Genomic DNA, 23,093 nt, shown 5'->3' with positions numbered 1-23,093 from the left:
AAAAAGTACAGCAGAAGTTTGTTTTTTCGGGTTTTTTTTTTGGTTTTTTTGGTTTTTTGTCTGCTTTGGGTCTTCATTGCTATGCGTGGGCCTTCTCTAGTTGCGGCAAGCGGGGGCTACTCTTCGTTGCAGTGCGTGGGCTTCTCATTGTGGCGGCTTCTCTTGTTGCGGAGCACGGGCTCTAGGTGTGCAGGCTTCAGTAGTTGTGGTGCACAGGCTTAGTTGCTCTCCGGTATGTGGGATCTTCCCGGACCAGGGATCGAACCCGTGTCCCCTGCATTGGCAAGTGGATTCTTAACCACTGCACCACCAGGGAAGTCCCCAGCAGAAGTTTTTAAAACACTTATCAAAATCAAAAATATATAAGGTCATAGAATACTTAAATAATACAGTCAAACTGAGTTTAAAAGATTAATAGACAAACATATCACTTACATACAAAATTACATAATATTTTTTTCACTTAAGTCTGTCAAACATTTACAAAAATTAATTATGCCCTTGGCCACAAAGAAAATGGGAAAAAAAAACTGGAGATTTCGTGGACATCATCTGATCTTAATCCAATAAAATTAGAACTAATAAAAGGACAAATATCTTAGCTTCTTGGAAATTAAGAAACACATTTCTAGATAACTCATATCAAAGAAGAAATCAAAACTATTTAGAAAGCAAAGTAAGGAGAACATTTAATGCCAAATATATGGGATATACAGCAGAAATTATACTTACCAGGGAATTAAAAGCCTGAGATATCATTGTTATAGAAAAGACTCTAAAAATAAAGGATTTTTTAACACTCACTTTAAGAAATTGGAAAATGAACAATAAAATAACATCCATAAAAAGGCAGGAAGACAGATTTAATCCAGGTAAATAGTAAAGTTATTGAAATAGAAAACAAAAATTAGTAGAAAAGATAACAGATCTAAAAACTGGTACTTTGGAAAGACGATAAAATAAGAAAACTCTTCAAGAGCCTAATTAAGAAAAAGGAGAAAGCTAAAATATATATGGTTGAGAAAGAAGACATGTCCACAGATTAAAGGAGAGATTAAAATAATTTTTTTTAATCCACCAACTGTGATGATAAATTTTAAGACCTAGATGGTTTTTCAGAAAAATATAAATTACCAAAATTAACCCAGGAACTGGAAAACTCTAATTAACTACCATTGAATTTTTTTTTTTACAATTTACCATTAAAATTGTCTCTAGGACCAGATGAGTTCTAACTTTTAAAGAATAGATCCACACATATATGAATATTTGCTTTATGACAAAGATGCCCCTGCAGAACAGTGGCCTTTTCTATAAATGGTGTTGCATCAGTTGGATATCCATAGGAAAAAAATGAACCTTGATTCATACTTCACCCTATACATAAAAATCAGTTCTATACAACACCAAAAGCACAAGTGACAAAATTAAAAATTGGAGCTCATCAAAATTTAAAACTTGTGTGCTACAAATGATACCATCAAGAAAGGGAAAAGACAACCCACAGAATGGGAGAAAAATTTGCAAATCATACACCTTATAAGAGACTTGTATCCAGAATATATAAAGAACACTTGAAATTCAAAAAGACAACCCAATTAAAAAAATTGTCTGGGACTTCCCTGGCCGTCCAGTGGTCAGGACTTCGCACTTCCAATGTAGGGGGTATATCCGATCCCTGGCTGGGGAACTAAGATCCCACATGCCCCACGGTGTGGCCAAAAAAAAAAAAAACCCAAAGGATCAGAACAGACACTTCTCCAAAGAAGATATGCAAATGGCCAATAAACAAAATGATGATTAAGGAAATACAAATTAAAATGAGCTACTACTTCACACCCACTAGGGTGGCTGTAGTCAAAAACACAGAATAATAAGTATTGGCAAGGATGTGGAGAAATTGGAATTTTCATACATTGCTGATAGGCATGTAAATTGTAGCCACTTTGGAAAAGAGTTGAGTATTTCCTCAAAAAGTTAAACATAGGGCTTCCCTGGTGGCGCAGTGGTTAAGAATCCGCCTGCCAATGCAGGGGACAAGGGTTCAAGCCCTGGTCCGGGAAGTTCCCACATGCCGCGGAGCAACGAAGCCCGTGCGCCACAAGTACTGAGCCTGCGCTGTAGAGCCCACATGCCACAACTACGGAAGCTTACGTGCCTAGAGCCCGTGCTCTGCAACAAGAGAAGCCACCGCAATGAGAAGCCCACGCACCGCAACGAAAAGTAGCCCCCGCTTGCCGCAACTAGAAAAAGCACGCATGCAGCAAGGAAGACCCAGCACAGCCAAAAATAAATAAATAAAATAAATTAAAAAAAAAAAAAAAGTTAAACATAGAACTATTATATGATCCAGCAATTCCACTTCTAGGTATTTACCTAAGAGAATTGAATACATACATCTACACAAAAACTTGTATGTGAGCATTATTCATAATAGCCAAAAAGTGAACTGATTAGTAGTTACTTGAAGCTGGGATGGGGTGGAGGAGAACGGGGAATGACAGCTAATGGGTACAGGGTTTCTTTTAGCGGAATGAAAATGCTCTAAAATTAGCTGGTGCTTGATGTTGTACAACCCCGTGAATATATTTTTAAAATCATTTAATTGTATACTTAAATGGGTGAATTATATAGTGTGTAAATTAAATCTCAATAAAGCTGTTTAGAAAGAAATCAATTATAGGAGGATTGTATATCTAACGTGAAAAGTAAATCAAAGATGGAAACTGGGAAGATACTTATGCATCTTTTGGGTTGCCAACCTCATTATTCTTATCACCATAGTGCCCCTTCCTAGTAGAATCTCCTTGCCTCAGCTGAAGATGGGGAGTAGAAAGGTGCCTAGGTATGCAGCCAGAGCCTTAGGAAAAGCAGAAAGAGTACCAGGGGACCAGAGCAGAGGGGAAGGGTAGGAACAGAGAGGATGCTGGCAGGGTGGAAGAGGGAGAGGATATGTAGGAAGCTAATCTTTGAGGGTATGAATGCTCCCCTTTCCTCTCAGGCCTTACAGAGGTCAGGAGGGGCAGTGTTAGGGAAATATATCTGGGAACAAACCCATCAAGATAGTAAGAGAAATCAACTATACTTCAATAAAATAAATTTTAAAAAAAAGATGGTAAGGGAATTCAGGCTATATCAGGAAAGAAATTTAAAAATCCCAAAGTAGAGGAAGCCCAAAGAAATGGAGTATGTATGGGCTGTGGAAAATGAGGTTCACAGCTATGGGCATCTGTTCCAGGACTTAGATGACTATGAGTCTCCTTTAGGGTAGACCTGGGGAGAGCGTTTTTGAGGCAGGTGGGGAGATGTGTGGCAGCCCTCATAGACAGATGTACAGCATCCATATGTGTGTGTGCAGTTGTAGGAGCTCAGCTGGCAGCACTGGCAAAAGGTACTAAGTAGAAATATCAAATCACTATATTGTGTAACAAGAACTAATAACATAGTGTTGTAGGTCAGTTATATTTCAAAAACAAACAAACAAACTTATTAAAAATGAGATCAGATTTGCGGTTACCAGAGGCGGGCAGTGAGAGGTGGGGAAATAGGATCAAGGCAGTCAAAAGGTACAAACTTCCAATTATAAGATAAATAAGTGCTAGGGATGTAAGGTACAACATGATAAATATAATTAACACTGCTGTATGTTATCTATGAAAGTTGTTAAGAGAGCAAATCCTGAGTTCTCATCACAAGGAAAATTTTTTTCTATTTCTTGAATTTTGTATCTGTATGAGACGATGGATGTTTATTAAACTTGTGATAATCATTTCATGATGTATGTAAGTCAGATCATTAGCTGTAAACCTTAAACTTATTCAGTGCTATATGTCAATTATATCTCAATAAAACTGAAAGAAAAAAAAAGGTGCTATGGTAGTGCCCCAAGACCTCCTGCATGCCCAAGGAGTGGCTCAGGCCAAAACACTATAACTTACACCCTTTCAGTGCGGTTGAGGAACTACTGCAAGTACCCCTGCCAGGCCTGAGATACCCAAGAGCTGATTGTGCATAAATTGGGCACTTAATCAAAATAGATAAGTCAAGTGAGGAGGGTGACCTGTGCATATAGTCCTGGACTCAAGGTACAGCAAATTACCCATGTATTGCATACAGCATGGGCAGTTGCATCCAGTATGTACCCATAGTGCATGAGCCTAATATCCATTGGCACTTGGCATTCCTGGTGAATCTCTGAGAATGTGGTCCCATGTTTCACTTTGTGGTTATGAAGGTTCAAGAGGAAACCTACTCTTTTTTTAAAAAAAACTTTACTATTATAGGAATTTTCAAACATATACAAAAATAGATAATAGTTTAATGAACTCCCCGTGTATCCATCACCAAACTTCAAAAATTATCAACTCTTTATTCTCTACATTTTCCTACCTCCCCACCCCTGTTATTTTGAAGCAAATCGCAGGCATCATCAATTTATCTGTATTTCAGTATGTATCCCTAAAAAGATGGGGACTCTTATTTTTTAAATATCCAAATACCATAATCATATCTTAAAATGATTAATTATTAAGTCAGTATTTATATTTCTCTGATTGTCTGCATTATTTTCCAATTTGTTAAGTTGCAACCCAAGTGAGGTCCAAACATTATAAACACTTGATATCTCTCTCTCAATTATCTTTTAAAGTATAAGGTCCTGGGCTTCCCTGGTGGCGCAGTGGTTGAAAACCTGCCTGCCAATGCAGGGGACACGGGTTCGAGCCCTGGTCTGGGAAGATCCCACATGCTGCGGAGCAACTAGGCCCGTGAGCCACAATTACTGAGCCTGCGCGTCTGGAGCCTGTGCTCCACAACGGGATAGGCCGCGATAGTGAGAGGCCCGCGCACCGCGATGAAGAGTGGCCCCCACTTGCCGCAACTAGAGAAAGCCCTCGCACAGAAACGAAGACCCAACACAGCCAAAAATAAATAAATAAATAAAGTATAAGGTCCCCTTCCATAACCCTCCCTTCCCCCCCGCTTCTCTCTCTCTCCCCCTCTCTCCCCTAACCCCCGCTTTTCATGAGGAAGCCAGATTTTTCCATACTCTGCTCAGTATGGATTTTGCCCTTTGTGTATACCCAAACTTTCATTTTAACATGTTCCTCTGTCCTTTGTATTTTCTGTAAATTGGCAGAGGCCTTATCAGATGAAGGGTTTTTTTTTTCAAGTTTACTTTATAGTTGTACTTTCATCAGGAGATAGTATCTGGTGATGATGTGATGATCAACCATTATTTAATGATCAACCATTATTACTAGATCATTATCTAGATCTAGTAATTCATTAGGAGTTGTAAAGTAGTGATATCCTAATTTTCTTCTTTTTTTTTTTCATTTATTGTCTAAATACTTCTATAAAAAGAAATATTCCTTTATCAAGTATTTGGCTCCTATATGAAAGGCAGTCAGCCATTTTCCCAAGGAGGCCTGATTTCTTTGAGAAGAAGTATAGAGCTTTGATTTTTCTTTATAAATTTAGCCTTAAAAATATTTTTTAAGAAAGAGAGTCAACATCAGTTATAATTGCTTTTAGCACATTTTTACGCTTTCTGAGCACATCTGTTAGAAAGTTTGTTACAGATAGAGAAATGAGATTAAAATCTCATTTGTTATTTCCTTTTAATTTGTCAACTGAAAGGGGAGAATGAGAGGAAACTAACATTTGTTAGATTACTTCAGCAGGCCCTGAGCTTTGGTACTTTTTTTTTTTTTTAATATTTATTTATTTTTATTTTTGGACGCGTTGGGTCTTTGTTGCTTCATGCGGGCTTTCTCTAGTTGCGGCAAGCGGGCTACTCTTCGTTGCGGTGCACGGGCCTCTCATTGCGGTGGCTTGTTGTGGAGCATGGGCTCTAGGCTCACGGGCTTCAGTAGTTGTGGCATGTGAGCTTGGTAGTTGTGGCTCGAGGGCTCTAGAGCACAGGCTCAGTAGTTGTGGCACATGGGCTTAGTTGCTCCGTGGCATGTGGGATCTTCGCGGACCAGGGCTCGAACCCTCGTCCCCTGTATTGGAAGGTGGATTCTTAACCACTGGACCACCAGGGAAGTCCCGCTTTGGTACCGTTTTAAAAAACTTTTACTTTAATCTTAAGAGGTTGGTCAGTATTGTGCCCATTTTATAGATGAGGAGACCAAAGCTTAGAGTGGTAAAAATGACTTATTCCGTGCCACACTGCCTATAAATAATGTACTGTTGTGGTGTTTTGTTTGGTTTGATTTTTATATGTAATGAGCCGACTTGGTTTTTCCAATACTGCATTAAGGACATCGGAAAGTCATTGGATTAGAGCTGTAAGACAGTTAAAAAATGTCCAAAAGACACTTAAGACATTTTAAAATAACCAAATTTTTACTGCTTTATTTTATGTATATCAGAAAAATTTGAGTTCAACCTGGGATACATGTAAGGAACAGGGCTAGAGAATGAAAATAGAAAAGCATAATCTTGGAAACTGGCATCTTTTTTCTTTCTTTTAAGGGAGAGGTTTTTGGTAAGTTTGAATTTTCAGGTATTGATAGTTTTTAAAACTGCATAGCCATTTTCCTTTCTCCTCAGTTTTATTGAGGTATAATTGACAAATAATGCATAGTCATTTTCAAATCACTTTCAGTCCTATGAGTGGAACATCCACAGTTCCTCTAAACATCTGTGAGAAATTGACTTTGAGATCAGAGACTTTATTTCAAATTCCAACTAGTAGCTTACTAGGTGTATGAATTTAACAGAGTTTTCGAATTTTTCTTTGTAGAACTTTTTAAAATAGGCACTCTGAGACTTGAAACAGTTCTTGTACATGGTTTGGTTCTCAAAATACCAGTTTTGAGGGACTGATTTTTTTTTTTTCCAGTTTACTATAAACACATCACCTACTCCAGAAGACCTGATGTTAAGTCAATATGTTTACCGACCCAAGATACAGATTTATAAAGAAGATTGTGAAGCTCTTCGCCAGAAGATTGAAGAGTATGAAAGTTTTCTTTTTTGTGTGTGTTTTGTTGGATGGGTAAATTATCTGTGTGGCAAGGTTTTGATTAGAATAACACCAGCATAGGAAAAGTTGATAGCATTCATTGGCAGTGTGATATGGTATATGGGAAAGAGTTTCAGCTTTGTAGTCAGACAGATGGAAGTTCAATCCTGGCTACAACAGTAGCTGTGTAACCTTAGGTAAGTCATTTAACCTTCATTTCCACATCCATCAATTGAGGATAATAATACTTACTTAGTAGGTAGAAATGAGCAGTAGAAATAGTGTACATAAAAAGGTTGCATGCCATTCTTAGCAAAGAGTAGGTCCTTAATAAGCAATCATTATTAGATTATGATATCATAAATTGCAAAAGAACATCTTTAAAAGAAGATAATATCCTTTAGAGATTTATATATAGTGCCTAAAATCAAGATTGACTTTGGGTTTATAATTCTATCACATTTGCCCTTGATTTGCATTTATAAAAGAACAAGGTTTTCCTCAGACTATAGTCAGTGGTTTGGTATAAGTAGATGCTGCAGACTAATTTACAAATTAGGTATATCTAGATTTTCACAGGTAAATCAAGACTTGCGACTCAAGACAATGTTTATATCATACTTATCTAGAACTGTCAAACTAAATTTGAACCAATCTAACAAATAGAAAAGAAATGAAATAATCTTTTAAGAATCGTGTAGTTTTAAAACTTTTGGTGATGAGCACACTGTAGTGTACATAGATGTCAAAATATAATTTACACATAAAATTTATATAATGTTATAAACTAGTTACCTCAATAAGTAAAAATAATTAAAGGGAATTATGTAGTTTTAAAACTAGAAGTTTAAGATGCTGTTAAATTATAGTACTGCAGATTTGCCTGATTTCTGGCTCGTTCATTCAAGAAATATGTATCGAGCACCTACTATGTGCCAGGCACTGTACTAAGTCCTAGGGTTCATCACTGAACAAGACAAGTTTCTTATCTTCATGTTGTTTAAAAGAGTTGGGTGTCTCAGGATTTGTCTGAGAATGTTTTGTTTTGAATGAAGTAGGCAGATCTTGTATACAATGAAAAGTCTGTTTAGATGTGCTCTACTGTTTGATTTTGCACCTATGTGCCTGTATATATTATCTTCTAACTCTGATAAAAGTGTATTTCCTTTACTTATTAACAAGAAACTAATATATGACTTTGCTACTTTTATTAATGGTATTCTATAAAGGTGAGATAAGACCACACTGAATTGGAAACCTTTACTTAAAATAATAGCTACGGGGCTTCCCTGGTGGCGCAGTGGTTAAGAATCTGCCTGCCAGTGCAAGGGACACGGGTTCGAGCCCAGGCCCGGGAAGATTCCACATGCCGTGGAGCAACTAAGCCCGTGCGGCACAACTATGGAAGCCCACGTGCCACAACTACTGAAGCCTGCACGCCTAGAGCCCATGCTCCGCCACAAGAGAAGCCACGACAATAAGAAGCCTGCGCACCGCAACGAAGAGTAGCCCACGCTCACTGCAGCTAGAGAAAGCCAGCGCACAGCAACGAAGACCCAATACAGCCATAAATAAATAAATTAATTAATTAATTAATTAATTAAATAACAAAAAATAATAACTACAACTTCACAACAATAATGCATTCACAAGCTTTAAGGATTCTCTATAAGCGACATATTTTCATTTTGGAACAAGTTGATGCATTGAGATGAGAAATCTATTTATTTGGGAGGGAAGTTTTTTTTTTTTTTTTTATACTTGTCAGTGAGACATTTCCTTTTCTTTTTTTTATTTATTTTTTATTTTTGGCTGTGTTGGGTCTTCGTTTCTGTGCGAGGGCTTTCTATAGTTGCGGCAAGCCGGGGCCACTCTTCATCGCGATGCGCGGGCCTCTCACTATCGCAGCCTCTCTTGCTGCGGAGCACAGGCTCCAGACGTGCAGGCTCAGTAGTTGTGGCTCATGGGCCTAGTTGCTCCGCAGCATGTGGGATCTTCCCAGACCAGGGCTCGAACCTGTGTCCCCTACATTGGCAGGCAGATTCTCAACCGCTGCGCCACCAGGGAAGCCCTGGGACGGAAGTTTTTTTGAATCATAACATTCTTGAACTGTTCAACAAGTGTTGAAATAATCAGGCTGGCCGCTGTTCCTGAGTGAATTCCGCTCTTTATGTAGAAAAGAACAAGGAAAAATTAAGTATGCCTGTCGATCTGAGCTGATTCATTCTAGCTGACTTCTGAACTCCGTGCTAATTAACTTTTCTATGTTTTAGATTAAAGCTTTCTGCACTGAACCAAGATAAACTGTTCACTGATGTAAATAGGAACCTATGGGAAAAAGTGAGACACTACTCTGATGAGGAGGTACTTTTGTCTCATTTTCTGAATGGGAATCAGTATAGACATTTTGAAAAATGTTTATTGTGAAATTAGTACCTGTTACTTGATAATTAGTGATGAGTTCTTTAAAATTTACTTCTCAGATATAATATGTAAACAAGATTTTATTATACATGAATGATTATTAATATATAATCTTTTCAAACCTTAAGTGATCAATTTAATATATGAAATATATTTGAAATTTATTTAGAGTTCCCTCCTTGTTTGCTTTTCACTTAGATTAAGATGGGGAAGAGATTTACTTTAATTAATTAAATAATAAGCAACTCATTTTATATTTGCCCTAATTAAAGAATTTTATTAACTAAAAGCTGGTCGTTTTCTAATTTGTAATATAAGTGAATTAAAAGTAGGAATCAAAATTGAAATCTTTAGTTCTGGACTTAAACTATTAAATGGTATTAAATTTGCAAATGAGAAGCCTTAGGAATCAGAGTCTAGGATGGGCAAAGCTTAGCAGATAGCAGCTGAACCAGCCTTCCCAGACTATTTGCCTTCTCTAACTCATTTGTTTGAGTGCAGTGTAATCTTTGACTTTCCCTTACAGCTGAAGGCCTTTGGAATTTACCTGAACAAAATAAAATCGCGTTTTACCAAGATGACTAAAGTCTTCACTCACCAAGGAAAAGTGTCCCTGTACAGCAAGCTGGTACAGTCGGCTCAGGTAATTTGAGACAGTTAAGAGCTTAGAAAGATCTATTAAAATTACTTTATAGTGGTTATGGAATACGAAGCATGTTCCTTAGGAGACATGTGAATGAAAGCTGGGCAAAAACTTAAAATTGTTCATAAGAGGTGGGGTTCAATTTATTGAAAGTAGTAAATCCTGGCATCTTGAGTAATTCTAGAATATATTTACTAATATGTGCCTATGTGTCATCTCAAATTTGTTATTCATTATACATACTGAAATAAAACAATACAGGATTCTGATCTTCCATTGCTAAGGACTGTGCTGTATGTAGTATTATCTTCCTCATAGTCCATACTCAGCTGTGTTTGTGTGTGCATGTGTTTAAAGTAGCATTTCCCAAAATGATCATCCTTTAAGAAAGGTCTTGCATAAAAAAACTTTCCATTGACAAATAAGTCTGGGAAATGTTACATGCAGTGTCCCCCTTTTGGAGGAATATAATAACTAGCATATTAAAGTCTAAGGTCAGAAATATATATATATATATATTTTTTTTTTTTTAGTCTAAAAAGAAAAAAATGCTATAATTCTATTTGACCAGTGTTTCCCAAATTTATTTGACCATAGAACATTTTTCATGAACTCTTTTTAAGTAATACATATTAACATCTTTTATTACATGGAAATGCTAAAATAAAGTACAAAATATGAACTTATATTAATCTGTTATGTATGCTTTAAAAAAATTTTTTTAAGACCAGACTTGAAGTTTTGATCTTTGTTTTAAGATTTGCCTGTTCATGACTTAGACACAGCAGTTATGTTAGCAGTTTGAACCATTTATAATGTTATAATGTTTTGTTTGAGTTTTAACTTGACAGTCTATGATATTGTGTGTTTAGAACAAGAGGGAGAAGCTTCAGACAAGGATAGATGAGATGGACAGCATACTTCAGAAGATTGATAACTGTCTCACTGAGGTGGAAATAGGTAAAGTATCTTGAATACTTTTCCAAAAGAAAATTTAGTTGTATCTAAATGCTTCCCTACAGTACACATTGCTGGTAGCACTATGCTGAAGCCTTGTATTAGCAGCTTGAGACATTAAATTAGAGCAAATTAAAGCTCCTTTACTGTGGTCATTCATAACACAATCAACAAGAAATGCCCAAGATAATAAGTCTCTTTGGGAAGCTCTTCATAACCTAGACTGTGATATTGTATTGTTGTTGTTGTTTTTAATAAATGAATTTACCTCTGTTTGAAAACTATCTATCCTTTCAGTTTGAGCTCTCATGATCCCGACTTGTTAGTATTATCTTGAAACTACTCTCTCAAAGATCACAAAATTTCCCGTAATCATCAAATTTGGTAGCTCTCAGTCCTTAGCCATCTAGATGTCTTTCATCATTTGACACTGCTGATTATTCTTTTCTTCCTGAAACTTTCTTTTCCCTGAACTCTATGATACTGCACTACCCTGACCCTATTCTTTTCTCCTAGCTGTTCCTTTTAGCTCCTCTGTTGTCCCTTCTCTAACCTCTTGTGTAGGCATTTAGATTTTATCATCTACTCATTTCTATATTCTTTCCCCTAATGCTTTCATCTTCCTTAACAATTATGTTACATGAATAATTCCCAAATTCAGTGAAATTCATCAAGCATTTGTTGAGCACCTACTACGTGCCAGATACTGTGCTTAGCATCAGAAAAAAGATATACACAGATTTTTGCCTTTAAGTGGCTTATAATCATTTTGGGTGAGGGCATCTTTAGCTTCTTTCTCTTGAGTTCCAGACTTACTGTTTCCAGCTTCTTGCTGAACCTCTCGGCAAAAGTGTCCTTAAGCACCTCAAACATTATGTGAAAAAATGGAATTTATTGTCTTCCCTTTCCCAAATAAAATCTGAACACTTGTTCTCTCTATAAACAAGTTCTCTTTCTCATCTCTAACGGCATCACCATTCTTATAAATTGTAAAAGGCTCGAAATTTTATTGTCTTTTAGTCTCTCTTATCAAGTCCTGTCATATCTGCTTCTTCAGTATCCCCTGTGTTCTTTCCCATTCCCATTAAGGCTGTCATTAATTCTGACATGTGCTATTTCAAGTCTTCTAACTAATCTTTCTGCACTCTTAATTTCATTCTATCTCTTTCCTGTCCAACGTGCACATTGCTGCCAGATTAATGATTATGAAAGACAGTTTTCATTATGTTACTTCTCTGAAAACTTTTCTGCCTTTCCATTTATTACAAAATAAAATCCAAACTCCTGATCTTGACATTTAACAATCTCTACAATCATTTTCAGATATTCCTTTCTTATATGATTTTACTATTATTCCCTTATACATCCTAAATTCCAACCAAATTTTGTCATTTCTGTGCAGTCCTGCCACTTTGTCTTTGCCTAATGCATTCTCCCTCTATTTTTACCAAAGGACATGTTCTCTATCTTCCTTGAGCTACCATGGCTATTTTGTTAGTACCTCTTATATTACCTATCATACATACTTGTAATTATGGTTACTTTTGTATAGTTTATTTTCCTAAGTAAATTGGAAGCTCCATAGGGGCAAAGATCAGCTTTTATTTTTCTTCATATCCTTCAAAGTTCTTAGCACTATGCTTTGCACAGAATAAGTGCCTAGTACATGTTTTCTGCATTGAATTGATAAGTATATGAATTTCATAGTCTTAAACTGTACCACCCCTTTGTTCATTATTTTGCTTTTTTACTTCATGAAAAAAAATAGAAGCCATTAGGGCCAGAACTTCTAAACTTTCTGCTACCAAACAAACCAAACTTTTATATATTTGTATCAATTCTTTCATCCTTCCTTTTCCCTAAGATCAATATTTCCACCTAAACTTTGAATTGCAGCCCCTCTTGTCTTCTCAGGAATCTTATAGCACTGATTTTCCCTTATCTGTTGTATATTCAACCTCTCTGCCTCCTCCAATGGATATGTTCACCTCTCTCTTATCTTTAAAAATACCAACAACCACACTCTTCTTCTAGGTACCACTGAATGGCTCCCTATTTCTTTCTTCATTATTCCTTGAGCAAATTACTGAGTACCTGTTATGTGCCTTGTATAGTGTTCGGTGCTAAGAATACTATGGTGATTAAAAACAAACTTTATGCCCTCGTGGAGCTTTTTTTTCTTCGTTTATCAATACTTCCATTACTTTTTTTTTTTTTAATATTTATTTATTTATTTGGCTGTGTCGGGTCTTAGTTGCGGCACACAGGATCTTCGTTGCAGCATGCAGGGTCTTTCGTTGCAGCGTGTGAGCTTCTCTCTAGTTGTGGCGTGCAGGCTTAGTTGCCCCGCGGCATGTGGGATCTTAGTTCCCTGACCAGGGATCAAACCCACGTCCTCTGCATTGGAAGGCAGATTCTTAACCACTGGACCACCGGGGAAGTCCCCCATTACTTTCTTTTAATTCAAACATTTATACGCAAAGAAACGTTTCCATGCTTTAATTTTTTAACATAATATACAGAACCACAATACTATTTCAGTTGCAAATCATGGGAGATCACATTCAAATATGCTTGGATTTGACAAGTTGCTATTACAATACTGAGAAAAGATTATAAGAATTAAATAGTTTTATGGTAACTGCTATGGAAGAGTGGTTCCATGGTGCTATAAGTTCCTGAAACAGAAATCTGACCTAGTCAGGTCAGGAGAGGCTTCCCTCTGAGGAAGTGGCATTTAAGTCAAGATCTGAAGAATAAGTAGGAGTTAAAGTGAGAAGGGAGGGGAGAGCTGACTATTCAATATGAATAGCACAGGCAGAAGCCCTTCTATGGGAAAGAATATACCAAGTACAAGGGTCTGAAATAAGGCCAATGTGACTAGAATAGAAAGAGCAAAAGGGAACACAGTCTGAGATGAAGTTGGAGATGTCAGTTTTAGGGGCCAGGCCAAGGAGCCTCTTAAGGAGTTTTGAGTTTTTCTAAGAACAGTGAATAGCCATTTGAAGGGTGTTAAGCACTGGCTGCAGTGTAGATACTGGATTTGAATAGATCAAGAGTAATTATAAGAAGTTAAGTAGTTATTGGACTGGTATGGTTAAGAAAGGACAATAGCTTATATTAAGGGAAGCTGGTGGTGGCAAAGGATAAAAGTGGATTCAGAAAATATTTTTGAGGTAAAAATCTAAATTTGGGTTTGGATGTGGGGAGAGAGAAGGCTTTTAAGGATGTTTCCAAGGTTTCAGAAACAAATTAAATTTAAAAATGTAAATTTGTGTATGTGCATCTGTATATGTGTATCTGTTCCTGCTTAGTCCATGGGGTTTCCTAACAATAACTTTAATATATGCAAATTATATACAAACAGTTTCCCTCTCAGAGTGTCCCCTAAGAAGCTGCTATTGGAGATCATTGCCATATGGCTCAAAGTTCACTTGTCTGCCACTAGAAGCAAGTCTTCGTATGAAATTATTATTATAGCTCAGTGCTTTTTTGGCAAGGAAAGGTGGGGAAAGATGAATGTGAAATATTCTTAACACTTCATTTGGGGACCATCTATTCTTTTCATCTCTGGTTGTTTATTTTTGACTGAGTTATTCTAATGCATGTTGTCTACTTTAGAAACTAAGAATTTGGAGGATGAACAGAAAGACAATCCTGTGGAAGAGTGGGATTCTGAAATGAAGGCTGCAGAGAAAGGTAAGTGAATTAATTAAGGAGATAAATGGGGAGAAAAAAATCCCCTGTTCTGAGTTTATTTATTTATTTAGGTAAGATTAGTGAGATAGACTTTTCAATAAAACAGATGATTTTTGTACCAATATTTTAATGTGTACATTCTGATAGATTTGTTTTGTTTTTCTTTTCAAAGAACTGGAACAGCTGAAAACTGAAGAAGAAAAGCTTCAAAGGTTAGTCTTCTGTTTGAGTGTTAGAAAATATGCTAAACTTCACATGGCTAAGTGACTTCCTACCTCCAGAAACTGACAAGCTTGAGGACATGAGTATTGACTAAGGCTGAGTCAGGGCTTCTACTGTACTTTGAACTTGACCTTGGAGGCCATCTTAGTCAATAGTATTTTCTAAGCATTTATTGTTTACAGAGCATTAATCCAAGACAGTAGTTCTCAAGCTTGTAAAATATCAGGATCCTATTAAAGAAAATCTAGCATTAAACTGCTTTTATATGGCACTTAAATATAAATAAATATAAAATGAGGTATGTGTTTCTTATACTCTGGATCTTATTTAACTGTAAGACTAAAAGAAATCAAATACAAATAATGGCAAAACCAAAAAAATTCCAATTGAAAATGTAAATTTGACAGGTGATAATATCAATATTTGGCTAAAAATAAATTGATGCTAGCAAAATGACTAACAAATTATAAGTTCTATTTAGCTCTAATAAACTAAACAAAACCAAACGCAGGCACCGAAATTATGTCATGTCTCAGTTTTAAGGTGGGCATTCTTTTTTTTTTTTTTAAATCATTTATTTATCTATGGCTGCATTGGGTCTTTGTTGCTGCGTGCGGGCTTTGTCTAGTTGCAGTGAGCGGGGGCTACTCTTTGTTGTGGTGTGCAGGCTTCTCATTGTGGTGGCTTCTCTTGTGGAGCGCGGGCTTCAGTCGTTGTGGCTCACGGGCTCTAGAGTGCAGACTCAGTAGTTGTGGCGCACGGGCTTAGTTGCTCCGCAGCATGTGGGATCTTCCCAGACCAGGGCTTGAACCCATGTCCCCTGCATTGGCAGGTGGATTCTTAACCACTGCATCACCAGGGAAGTCCCAAGGTGGGCATTCTTACGATCTACATTATGCCTACATTTTTAACATCAAAATGAAAATGTAAATCTTAATAATAATCTTAAAGAACATGTGAACCCCTAAGAATATCTTCATGGATCCCAATTTGAGAGCCATTGATTTAGGCCTTTCTTAATTAGACCCAAACTTCTAGTTTAATGCTTATTAAAAAAAACAACAACTAAGAATGCAAAATGGATGTCATACACCTCACTGGGGAGCCATTTAGCACATGACTTTTTGTCATAAACTTTTAATGAAGTCTGAATTCTCTAACAGTGGCCTTATCTTTCTCTAAATACCTGGTTTGATTTGCAGAAATCTCTTAGAGCTGGAGGTACAGAAAAAGCAGACCCTTGCTCAAATAGACTTTGTGCAAAAACAAACAAATAGAACTGAAGAGCTACTGGATCATTTGAGGTAAGGAAAAGTAGGTGGCATTAATTTGTGTTTTATCCTGTACCTTCATGGTTGTCTAAATCCACTAGTGCAGTTGACATGTGTTTGTAATGTGTATCACTGTTTTTAACCTATAATACAATGCATTCTCAAAAAAAAGAGTTAATATATTCAACACTAAGCTGAAAGTATACAAGGTGGGAGAGCTATGGAATTATAATTTTAAAATAGTTAATATTTTATATTGCCTAGACTTGGTTTTTCTCTGATATACAACTCAAGATTGAGTCCATTCTTATTTCTTTTAAAAGCATAAGTTTGTATATTCACAATATTGGAATTAAAATAATGATTGTCTCCCAAACCAGTAGAAAACTCCAGCAGCTGCTTATGGTACTATTCAGCTGGTATAAGAAGTTAACTCTTTTCTTTTATCTCAAAAAGTGGTTTTTTTTGTCTTGTTTATTCTCTCTTCAGCTTGTCTGAATGGGATGTCATTGAGTGGAGTGATGATCAAGCTATATTCACCTTTCTTTATGATACAGTAGAACTCACCATCACCTTTGGAGAGCCAGTAGGTGAGTAGCAAGAATAAGATAATTCCCCTGCACATAAATGTATGGCTAAACTTACTAAAGATTCATATCTCTATTTTAATATAATAACTATTGACATAATAAAAGCACTGCTGAAAATCTTAAAAGAGGCAATCACTTTAATTAGTGATAATAGAATTTTATTTTATTAAATAAAAAATAAAATAAAAATTCAGCTAGTGAAAGTTGCCCTTTGTCAAATTACATTAGATAGAAATTTTGCCTATCCAAAATAATGGATCAACATGCTATTCACATCTGTTTACTCTGAGTTCCTTTTTTCCATCTGTCTTTTGTGATAGACAATTTACTCTAATGGCTGATGATTCTTGACTGGTTGATTTTTGTATATAAGTTAACCTAAAAAGCTAATTGGAAATTCTGTGTGTATTGGTAGGCTTATCAAAGTAGGTAGACATCACTATGTGGTAACTTAACAGAGTCCTAGCTATTTTGTTAAAATCTCCTGTCAGTATCTTTAGATCTTTTCTCTTGAAACAGATAGCTTCAGCATGGCCAACCCTGGGTGATCATGGCCAAATTGAAACTTAGGATCTTTATAATCTCCCAGCCTCCAAGCCCAATTCTCCTTAAAAGTTCCTGGGAATTCCCTGGCAGTCCACTGGTTAGGACTCGGAGCTTTCACTACTATGGCCCCGGGTTCAATCCCAGGTTGAGGAACTAAGATCCCACAAGCCGCATGGTGTGGCCCCCCCAAAAAAGTTATTTTTCTAAGTGAATACCATCAACTTCTCTTCAGGTTCAAAATTAAAACTTAGGAATCACTCTATACCTCTTTCTTTATTTTTATTTCTTTATTTTTGGCTGCGTTGGGTCTTCGTTGCTGCGCGCAGGCTTTCTCCAGTTAACGGCAAGTGGGGGCTACTCTTCGATGTGGTGCGCGGGCTTCTTATTGAATGCGGTGGCTTCTCTTGTTGCAGAGCACGGGCTCTAGGCGCGTGGGCTTCAGTAGTTGTGGCACGCAGGCTCAGTAGCTGTGGCTTGCAGGCTCTAGAGCGCAGGCTCAGTAGTTGTGGCACATGGGCTTAGTTGCTCCGCGGCATGTGGGATCTTCCCGGACCAGGGCTCAAACCCTTGTCGCCTTCATTGGCAGGCGGATTCTTAACCACTGCACCACCAGGGAAGTCCCTATACCTCTTTCTTCCTCACCAGGCATATCTGAATCATGAATAAGACTTATTGATTTTAATTTAATATTCATCTACTTTTTTGTGTCTCTTCTGTCAATAGTCATCCCTAATCTAAATGACTACAGTAACACTATAGGTGGTCTTTCTGGATCTTTTCCTTTTCCTCTCCAATTCTTTCTCCTTCCTGTAGCAATAGTGATTGTTGGGCTTCCCTGGTGGCGCAGTGGTTAGGAATCTGCCTGCCAATGCATGGGACATGGGTTCGGGCCCTGGTCCGGGAAGATCCCACATGCCGCGGAGCAACTAAGCCCGTGTGCCACAACTACTGAGCCTGCGCTCTAGAGCCCGTGAGTCACAACTACTGAAGCCCATGTGCCTAGAGCCCGTGCTCTGCAACAAGAGAAGTCACCACGATGAAATGCCCGTGTACCGCAACAAAGAGTGGCCCCTGCTCGCCACAACTAGAGAAAGCCCACGTGCAGCAACAAAGACACAACACAGCAAAAAATAAAAATAAATAAAATAAAATAAAATTTAAAAAATAGTGATTGTTTAAAATTTTATCATGCACCTCCTACTCTTAGACTAATGATCAAAATACTAATATAGCCTGGAAGGCCCTGCATGAATTGAATTTTTCCTCCTTTTCCTGCCTCATTTTACACTGTTCTCTGCACATTAGCCACAATGGATTTCTTTCATTTCCTTAAAAGATCATGGTCTTTCATGCTCAGTCATATTCCATCCTACCTCAGGACATTCATACTGATGTTTCTTATGCCTAGAAGCTCTTTCCCCTGTCTTAGTCCTTCTGGTCTGCCATTTTTAAAACACCATAAACTGAGTAGCTTATAAACAACTACTGGAGGCTGGAAGTCCAGTTCTGGAGGCTAGAAGTCCAAGATAAGGATGCCCACAGAGTCAGGCAAGGACCCTCTTCCAGGTTGCAGACTTTTCATTGTATCCTCACATGACTGAAGGCCTAGTTAGCTCTCCAGGGTCTCTGTTGTAAGAGCACTAATCCCATTTCTGAGGGCTCCACCCTCATGATCTAAGCAACTCCCAAAGGTCCCATCTCCTAATACTATCACACTGGGCATTAGGATTTCAGCCTATGAATTTCAGACCATAGCACCTCCTCTTCGCTAAATAAATGTCTACTAATAGTCCTTAAGAGCTCAGCTAAATTATCACTTTCTCAGGAAAGTTTTCCCTGACTCTCCTTTACTCATTCCCTCCACTACTTGCCCTCCTGGTATGTGTTATCATTGCTTCCTGCAGTTTTCTTAATTGAGCTTATTATAGTTTGTAGTTCTTGGTATGTTTATTAGTACAATTATCTGTGTGTCCCCTTGAGTTGTAAGCTTCTTTAGAGCATAGACTGATCATGTCTGTTTGTCTCACTATCATATCCACAGTGTCTAATACATAGAAAATAATCAACAAAGTGAAAAGAATCAGAATTTGAGATACAGGAGATAACTCTGCTGTCTGGAAGAGCAATCAGCTCTCCTGGCTACCTAAAATTCATTACTATAATGCTGAAAGCATACATGATTTTCACTGTATTGTTACAAAGATAGTAGGTCTGGGGAGATCATAGTCATTTTCTTTATATGGTTCCTGAAAATAATATTATCTTCACACAGAAGTTAGGGATAGAAGGAGGAGGCCCTGATAAATTACAAAAATGTTCCACACCTTTAATGTCATTTAAAGGCCTGCCAGTTAATATAGTTCAGCATTCTCATGGGAAACTTTGCATACACAGAGAATAATACGATTCAAGTATAAACCTTCAGCTGCCTATGAAAAAAACCTTGCTACCCAGAAAGAGGAGAAGTCTAAAGCACTGAGTTATATGTGGCTTTGAATCAGATAATAAAAAGAAATACTATCCTTGTGTTGGTTTTTCCTAGTTGGTCTCCGTTTCCTGGACAAGGCTTGTAGGAAGATTGTTGACCTGAATTTTCAATCTCTGTTAGATGGTAAGTTCAAAACATTTAAACCAACAAGACTTCGTTGGAAATTTACAAGTGTATATTGCTCCTTGAGAACTCTTTTACATACTAAATTAAATATAAACACCGACAATAATAATGTGTTCTTAGAAATGTGTATTAGACCTAAAACTGCTTGGGTATTGTTCCAAATATTGGGTGGGTTTTAAAAGAAATTTTTTTAAGAAGTTATTACTAGATCTTGAACAATGGTTAATAATAGCTATTTCCATAATTTACAAATTACCATTATGACTACTTACTCTGTATCAGGCATGTGTACTACTTACATCAACACTACTCCCCATTTTACAGTTAGGGAACTACAGCTCAAAAGAAGTAAGTATTGTGTTTAGGATCACTCAGGTAGTAAGGAAAGCCAGAATTTAAACTCACAGTTATGTTACATTTAAGCCTATACTTTTAACTAAGTTCTAGTCTATATGTGATAAAGGCTTGAGTTTATATCAGAATGTCTTATGTTCACTATATATGTTGATTTATGTGTTTGAAAATAAAATGGAGAAGATACTTAGACACCTAGTAGTTTGAAGGTATTTCTAGTTAATATTTCTAGCTTGTGTTTATAAATATATATAAAATATATGAATAATAAGTAATACCCTGCTTTTGATTTTTTTTTTCCCCTTCCTCAGAGGATAAAGCTCCTCCTTCCTCCCTTTTAGTTCATAACCTTATTTTCCAGTACATTGAGCAACAGCAATCCTGGAAGAAGAAATGTACAACACAGCATCAGGTACCCAAGGTAAATTCCCATTGAAGTATTTAAAGGAAAATTATGTTAACTGTCCCAAACAGCAGAACTGAAATTTTATATATGTAATAGTGTATCCTGAAATGATAAATATAGTAAAGTGTTTAACTTTGGGGGGTTCTTTATAAAAGAGCCACTAAACACTGAAATGTTTTCATACTCTCATTTTTTTTTTTTTTCCTATTTTTCCCAGATGCTTCAAGAAATCTCACTGGTAGTGAGCCATTGCAAACTTCTTGGAGAGGAGATTGAGTTTTTAAAGCGATGGGGACCAAATTATAACCTAATGAACATAGCTGTGAATAATACTGAGTAAGTGTGTTAGTTCCCTAGGGCTGCCATAACAAAGTACTACAAACTGGGTGGCTTAAACAACAGAAATTTATTGTCTCACAGCTCTGGAGGCTGAAAGTCTAAGATTGAGGTGTCAGCAGGGTAGTTCCTTCTGATGGCTGTGGAAGAGAATCTTTTCCATGCCTCCCTCCTAACTTCTGGTGATTTGCTGGCAGTCTTTTGGCATTCCTTGGTTGTAAATATATAATCCCGATAGCTCCTTTCATTTTCACATGACATTCTTCCTGTGTGCATGTCTGTGTCCAAATGTTCCCTCTTGATTAGGACACCAGTCATTCTGGATTAGGGGCCCCCACCCTACTCCAGGAGGACCTCATCTTAATTAATTAAATCTGCAATGACTCTATTTACAAATTAGTTCATACTCTGATGTCCTAGGGATTAGGGCTTCAACACATGAATTTTTAGGGGACACAACTCAATCTATAACAGTAAGTAATTTGTTGAAAACTTATTAAAATAATTTATTTTATTAAGTTTCATGACTAATGAAAATACAACCATAATAACACTTTGTTGCAGTTGTTTTACTCTCTATTTGTTTGATAAGGACAAGAAATGATGTATACCAAAGTTTCTCATGCCAGTATAAAAGGAAAATGTATTTGTGTTTCATTCTATTTTTGTTTTGTATTTTTAATTGAGGATCTTGTCTTTTACAGATTGAGGCTTTTATTCTGCAGCTCAGCAGCATTTGCAAAGTTTGAGATAACTTTGTCTCTCTCAGCCCATTACCCATCTGTCCCATTACCGTTCTCTATTCAAAATCACCTTGGAAACATTGGGTGAGTAAAAGGCCAGCAGAAAAGGGCCCCCAACTACTTTTTTACCTTTGTTATATCTTTTGAAAGATCTCTCAAAGTGGTCAGAAAATGGATAGACCATAGTGAAAGCCAAATGTCACCTCTATCTGACTTCATTTTGAAGAATTTGTTCTTTTAAAGTCAGTGACCTTCATTGCTATCTCCAGTGGATGCTGGAGACAGCTGGTCTATTTTTTTATACTTGCTCCACTTTTTGAACACCCCTACCTAAACAGGAATCAAGAAGGATAAAAATCCTGCATAAGCTTAGCCCAGATCATATTTGAACAACTTTTATGGTGCAGTCGTAGTGCTTTTCTCAATTAGTCTGTGGAAACAGACCTAAAAATATCTCATTTCTACTGTATATTTTGTGACTTTTTGGACACACTGCTGACAGATTGTAAAGTGACAGAGTTTAGAATATGCCCACCTCAAATCCATCAGCAAACACCAACAGATATTTATAGCCAGAGAAAGCAGCTAAGTCAAGATACCTCACAATTATATACAGAATTGGTTCTTAGGCCTTATTTTTGGAACCTCAGTTTAAACTGGACAATCTAGTTATTTCCAGAAATACCTATTTGTGCTTCCTAGCAGACTCAGAAACTGTACTCAAAAATATGAATTCCAAACAAAAACAAACAAAAAAAAAAAAATGAATTCCACTGAAATTAAGACAAGTTTCCAGAAAAATTAAGTAACCTTTTGTTCTTTCCAGCCAAGATGAAATCGCTGCCATTCTATCTAAAGCACCACTGGAAGACAACTACCTAAAGAATGTAGTCAAGCAAATTTACCAAGTTCTGCTTCAGGACTGACTGCCCTTTCTACCAGTAGACCCATGGACTACAGTTGTAACAATCAAGCACAGTACACTAAATAACAATATTATGTCAGAGTCTCCATTGCTGTTTAATCTTCATCTTTAGGTCACAGAAGCCTAAAATTTCTTCTGATGATGTTATAGTTAATTTGTATGGTTTTTAAATTTCTAGAGTCAGGAATAATGAAAGGCCTCAAATAGCCTGCTGTCAAGTTACTCACCTTTCTACCAAAGGTTTAAGTAGTAGAACACTTAGGGAAAATTTCTCCTAACTAAAGTTGTGCTCTCCGCTTTAGTACAAGCCCTAAGGAGTAACTTTTAAGTATAAGAAGAGGTGTCACCACTGAAAAAACATTAGCCATTTTCCACATATTGGGCTATGAT

General features: G+C 36.9%; 1 protein-coding gene across 1 annotated transcript in view; it reads left to right on the top strand.

The window, feature by feature from the left end:
* The window catches only part of KNL1 (kinetochore scaffold 1), a 64,185-nt gene extending 41,406 nt beyond the window's left edge, over positions 1–22,779 (top strand). The window contains exons 14-26 of the mRNA XM_059915577.1: positions 6,851–6,966; positions 9,247–9,337; positions 9,924–10,040; positions 10,913–11,000; positions 14,619–14,696; positions 14,869–14,908; positions 16,121–16,222; positions 16,679–16,779; positions 19,868–19,936; positions 20,605–20,714; positions 20,917–21,035; positions 21,740–21,862; positions 22,605–22,779. Of these exons, the coding sequence (XP_059771560.1) occupies positions 6,851–6,966; positions 9,247–9,337; positions 9,924–10,040; positions 10,913–11,000; positions 14,619–14,696; positions 14,869–14,908; positions 16,121–16,222; positions 16,679–16,779; positions 19,868–19,936; positions 20,605–20,714; positions 20,917–21,035; positions 21,740–21,862; positions 22,605–22,704 (1,254 nt within the window). The 3' untranslated portion in view covers positions 22,705–22,779. The remainder of the gene's footprint in view (positions 1–6,850; positions 6,967–9,246; positions 9,338–9,923; positions 10,041–10,912; positions 11,001–14,618; positions 14,697–14,868; positions 14,909–16,120; positions 16,223–16,678; positions 16,780–19,867; positions 19,937–20,604; positions 20,715–20,916; positions 21,036–21,739; positions 21,863–22,604) is intronic.
* The last annotated feature ends 314 nt before the right edge of the window (positions 22,780–23,093 follow it).

The sequence above is a fragment of the Balaenoptera ricei genome, chromosome 2, assembly GCF_028023285.1.
Source record: "Balaenoptera ricei isolate mBalRic1 chromosome 2, mBalRic1.hap2, whole genome shotgun sequence".
Classification (NCBI taxonomy): domain Eukaryota; kingdom Metazoa; phylum Chordata; class Mammalia; order Artiodactyla; family Balaenopteridae; genus Balaenoptera; species Balaenoptera ricei.
The sequence above is the reverse complement of the archived record's forward strand: the minus strand, read 5'-3'. Positions and strand labels throughout refer to the sequence as shown.